We start from the raw sequence: 5,252 nt of genomic DNA on the forward strand, positions 1-5,252 counted from the left end.
ACCACTCACCTAAGCCTAACATCAAAAGCCGGAAGCCGAAACTCATTCGGAAGCCCCAGCCGAGCCACATACCGGGTCCGGGGCACAATCCGATCAGACGCACTCGTGTGTCGTCGCCTCCATCTTCCACAGGTCTTCAGATCATATTGAGGCTTCTACCTTGTCTGGCCACTCGGCCATCGACGTCACCATGACGCCAGACAGCAACCTCCTCCTGCGCGAGCCCATCTCCGCGCATCGGACGCCGAGTCTCCACAGCGCCATGCCATCGATCTCCGCCACCCGCCGCCAAGCTGCGCCGCGTGCCACCAGCCATGGCCGCCGCCATGGATCCGAGCCGCGGGCGGGCCGCCAACCGCGGGGCCCCGCGGGAGAGGAGAGCCGCGCCACGGGGGGAAGGCCCCGCCGCCGCCGCCACGACGCGGGCTTCGCCTGGTGGTGGCCTCCGGCGGCGGCGAGGGGATTAACTGGAGAAGGGGGGCCCGGCGGCGGCGCAGTTGGGGGCTGCCGCCCGTGTCGCCTACCCTAGGCGACGCGGGGGCCTTCCAATGATTATATATTTGATTAATTTGAATTTAATTTCTTTTGCAAGCAGTACAAACACAGATGCTCACAGACACACACCCTACCTCTATGAGCACCTCCGAGACACTGAGCCGGCAGAACATCTTGAGATTGACGAAGTCACCATGGACTCCATAATAGACTGAAACTTCTCCTCTCACTGAATGAATATAACCGAAAAGTTTAGAACATGAACCTTGGTTGACCGATTCCACATAAGAACCTATCCATTTGAGCCACACTCAGTTCACATTTGATATTTTGCAGGTTAAATCTAAATATTCATTCTTACATAATCAAATGTCTCGTCGAAATATAGTGCAAGTAATTTCTGCAGCAACGAGCGAAGTATTAAGTAGCTACGTACTGCCGGGCTTCCAGGCGCCACACATGGACGTACAAGCCTCTTCAGCCCGAGGTCACCCAAACCGGTCTCGTGCATTGCCCACTATATATCGTGAGGATCGCTCAAGGGACCGATGTAAGGTTTGCCTCTACCAATCAGTTCACGGCGACGATGGCCAAGAGTTGTTCATCGAGCTGCCTTATGCTCGCAACGACAATGGCGCTGGGCGTAGTCGTCCTGCTGTCGACGCCGTCTGAGTGCGCGCGCGCCTTCTTCGTGTTCGGCGACTCCCTGGTGGACAACGGCAACAACAACTACCTGATGAGCACGGCGCGCGCCGACTCGCCGCCGTACGGGATTGACTACCCCACGCACCAGGCCACCGGCCGCTTCTCCAACGGCCTCAACATCCCGGACATCATCAGTACGTACGCGACAACCACCGCTAGCAAGCTGCCATTAATTAGCTAGCGCATGCATGAGCTCGTAATTAATGTAGATGTCCATCGGGTCGCGTCTCAGGTGAGCATCTCGGAGCTGAGCCCACGCTGCCGTACTTATCTCCGGAGCTCCATGGCGAGAAGCTGCTCGTGGGCGCCAACTTCGCGTCGGCGGGCGTCGGCATCCTCAACGACACGGGCATCCAGTTTGTACGCATCTCCAACTTGATCAATCCCACGAGCAGCTTCTCTCGTCGGAGAGTACTCAATTAACTCATGAACAATCGGATCTACACAGATGGAGATGGTGAGGATGAGCAGGCAGCTGCAGTGCTTCCATGAGTACCAGGGGAAGCTGCGCGCTCAAGTGGGAGCGTCCCAGGCGACGCAGATCGTGAACCAGGCGCTGGTGCTCATCACCCTCGGCGGCAACGACTTCGTCAACAACTACTACCTCATCCCCTTCTCCCTCCGCTCCCTCCAGTTCTCCCTCCCCGACTACGTCCACTACCTCATCTCCGAGTACAAGAAAATCCTCATGGTAACAGTCCTTGTATACACAATAATCGAATAGTCGCAGTCTACTAAGACTTCATTATGTATCAGAAAATGCTATATTCGTGTGATCTTATATTAAAATCCATGCTTTTTTTTAGTTTTGTTCTTTTATGATTCTTACATGTATAATTAAATCTCATTCGACTAAGACCTAGCCACACCCCTAAAGCTTATATGCGGTGTAAAAAGCAACGAAGGAAGTACTAACAAGGTAGACAAGCACCACCTAATACGTACATATGCTGGAATGTATGCAGAGGCTACACGATATGGGCGCGCGGCGTGTGCTGGTGACAGGGACGGGTCCACTGGGTTGCGCGCCAGCGCAGCTCGCCCGGAGCCGTGGTGGGAAGTGCGACGCCGACCTGATGCGCGCCGCGGAGCTGTTCAACCCACAGCTGACCCGGATCCTGGAGGAGCTCAACGCACGCTACGGCGATGGAACGTTCATCGCCGCCAACACCTTCCGCATCCACTTCGACTTCATCAGCGACCCGGCGGCGTACGGGTTCCGGATGGCCACCGAGGCGTGCTGTGGGCAGGGGCCGCACAACGGGATCGGGTTGTGCACCGCGCTGTCCAACGTCTGCACCGACCGGGACCAGTACGTGTTCTGGGACGCCTACCACCCCACGGAGCGCGCCAACCGGATCATCGTCAGCCAGTTCATGACCGGCTCGCTCGACTACATCAGCCCGCTCAACCTCGGCACTGCCCTTCACATAGACGCCAGCCTCAAGGACTGATATATATGTCCCGAGGGTCCATGACGCTTGGGCCACGAACGCGTGCGGGGCCTTTCGTATGTCCTCTTTTGCGTTGATATTTTGTGTGGCGATGCGGTTGTTATCTGTCATTTAATTTAATTTGTGTGTATACTTTTTTGGCACTTGTAGTGACTAATTGATGATTTGTTTTCAGTACCGGACTAAAATAAAGATATATTGATAATTAACCATGGACAACTATTATGATATTTCTTTGTTTAGTCTTAACTATACGACAATATTATGGCTATATTCTTTTCTGGAATTATAATTTATTTTCCCTTTGAGGTGACTGAATAATAATGTGTATCTATATCTATATCTATACTACTATTAAAAAAGCGAACATGAATTATTCTAAACCCACCAAACTTAGTGTACACAAATGAACCAGCACCCTTGGATCTAACCCACTTAATCTATACTTACTACTCCCTCTGTCCCTTAATATAAGAGCTTTTTTTACACTAGTATAGTGTAAAAAACGTTCTTATATTATGGGACGGAGGGTGTATTAAAAAAGCGAACATGAATTACTCTAAACCCACCAAACTTAGTGTACACAAATGAATCAGCACCCTTGGATCTAACCCACTTAATTATATCTAAGAGCCCGTATTACTTTGGTGGTCTGCCATCGAAACGAATGGACGAGATTAAATGTTCTGCCAGTCTGCCACCAACGTACGGTCTCCACGCATGCCCACGAATCTGCTCACGACCTCATACCCCCGAACCAACATCACGTATCAGTTGCAAAAAAAAAAAAAGAATCACGTCCTCAACTCCAACAATAGCGCCCACCTCTCCCCCAGCCGCCACAGAACTCCTCCCTGTTCCCATCGCCGCCGCCCGCCGCCCGCCGCTCCTCCTCTCCTCTGCTACCCAAGGCACAAGGAACCAACCTCCCGAAGCAACCGGAGTGGCAAGCGGCGGAGGAATAAAGAGATGGCGTCTACGGCGGTGGGGAAGGAGATGGGGCGGGCGTCCTACATCCGGATCAGCACGAAGAGGAGTTGCGCGAGGCGTCCTGGAGGGAGCCCGATGTTGCCGCGCGCTTCGGCGAGCTCCGCGACCACATCCTCGCCGCTCGCACCTCCTTCGCTGTCCTCGCCGCACAGCACTCCGGCTGCTCCTCCGCTCGCCGCGGCGGCGACCTAGGTACGCCTCCACCTGCCCTGCCTACGGGCTTTGCAGGCTTTCAGATAGGGTTTCCGATCCTGGCGAACTCGAAGCACCAGCCCAGGAAGAGCTCGACAGCGTGGAGGTCCTCTCCAGCCAGCAGTACGTGACCAGCCCGAGATCCACCACCGAGCCAAGCACTTCTCCATTCTTTTTCTTCTTCTGTTACCCAGCCAAAACAATTTTCTTGAGAACAATCGTATCTGGTTAGGATGAACACATGAACCTAGAACCTACAGCACAAATAATGGAGGAGCGACAACAATAGAGGATGGACCTGTGGTTGCTTTCCAGCTCTTTTCTTCAAAACAATCTGAGAAAGAGTGCAAAGGAAATTGGAGCATAGGCAACGGAAAATTTCTCAGGAATTTCTCCATCTTATGCTTATTGCTTTGATGTACAGTGACCTATAAAAGGGTCAAAACAATCAGCGAGATACTTCTCTGGATGTAGAGCTCATTGACATACACCTAAAAAAATAAAATTATATTTTTTACATTATTATTCTCAATAGTATGGTTGAACATTCATTACCTTGTGTTTCATACTTGGTCCCAGCCTCCCAAGCTTAAATCTGAAGTTGTTCTGTATAGGGGAGTGAATTGTATGAGAGTGTGTTTTCAGGCTTAAATCTGAAATTGTTGTGTATACTATCTGTGCATGCAGTTCATATGGAAGAACCAATCGATTTGCAGAATATGGCATGACCCGGAAGGGTTATTGGTGCGGCCACCGGAAGGCTCGGCAGTGCTGATCGCCGGAGCTACACTGCCGGCAGTGCCATCCAAATCCTCGGTGACGCTCAAGGTATATACAATGTACACACGAAGGTCCACATTGCAATTATCTAATTATTGGATGCATCAGATTAACGTGCTCAATGAATCACATGTGTATACTTGAGACAAATGAATGTATTAATGGTTAGTCATTTTTTTTTGCCCTTTTATGTGTCCTCCAGGGTGACCATAGTAGCATCTTGAGCCCAAGTACAATGCTGCCATCAACGCCTCCTGCAATTTTTTAGCTCCAGGAATTTGGACCGTCCTGCAAGAAGAATCAGTTGAGAAGGTTGGTCTATGCTACTTCTCTAGGGTTGAGTATATACTCTGTTGTTAATTGTAGTGATAGTTCCTATTATTGAAACTGAAAGTTATTGCTTGATGAGCTTACTCTTGTTCGTCACATTGCATCCCTCTTACATCGGAATCATTGAATGTTCACACATATGTATGTCTTTTAGTTGTCATTTGCTATCTTTTTATTTCGATCTTCCTTTTTGTGTGGATAATCCAATTTCTTTTATTATCAATGGATCTTGAACATCTTCACTTCTGATTTCTATTTCAAACTGATAGTGCAGCTTTGATGGCCTTTTATTTCATGCCGACAAGT

At 50.4% G+C, this 5,252-nt stretch overlaps 1 protein-coding gene across 1 annotated transcript; it reads left to right on the top strand.

Moving 5' to 3' along the window:
- The first annotated feature begins 962 nt into the window (after positions 1-962).
- On the top strand, positions 963-2,882 carry LOC109759576 (GDSL esterase/lipase LTL1). The gene is made up of 4 exons (XM_020318398.2): positions 963-1,334; positions 1,433-1,560; positions 1,649-1,891; positions 2,166-2,882. The coding sequence occupies exons 1-4, from the start codon at positions 1,082-1,084 to the stop codon at positions 2,652-2,654; spliced, it is 1,113 nt and encodes a 370-aa protein (XP_020173987.1). The 5' UTR covers positions 963-1,081; the 3' UTR covers positions 2,655-2,882.
- Positions 2,883-5,252: the final 2,370 nt, after the last annotated feature.

Source organism: Aegilops tauschii, chromosome 2, assembly GCF_002575655.3.
Source record: "Aegilops tauschii subsp. strangulata cultivar AL8/78 chromosome 2, Aet v6.0, whole genome shotgun sequence".
Taxonomy (NCBI): Eukaryota; Viridiplantae; Streptophyta; class Magnoliopsida; order Poales; family Poaceae; genus Aegilops; species Aegilops tauschii.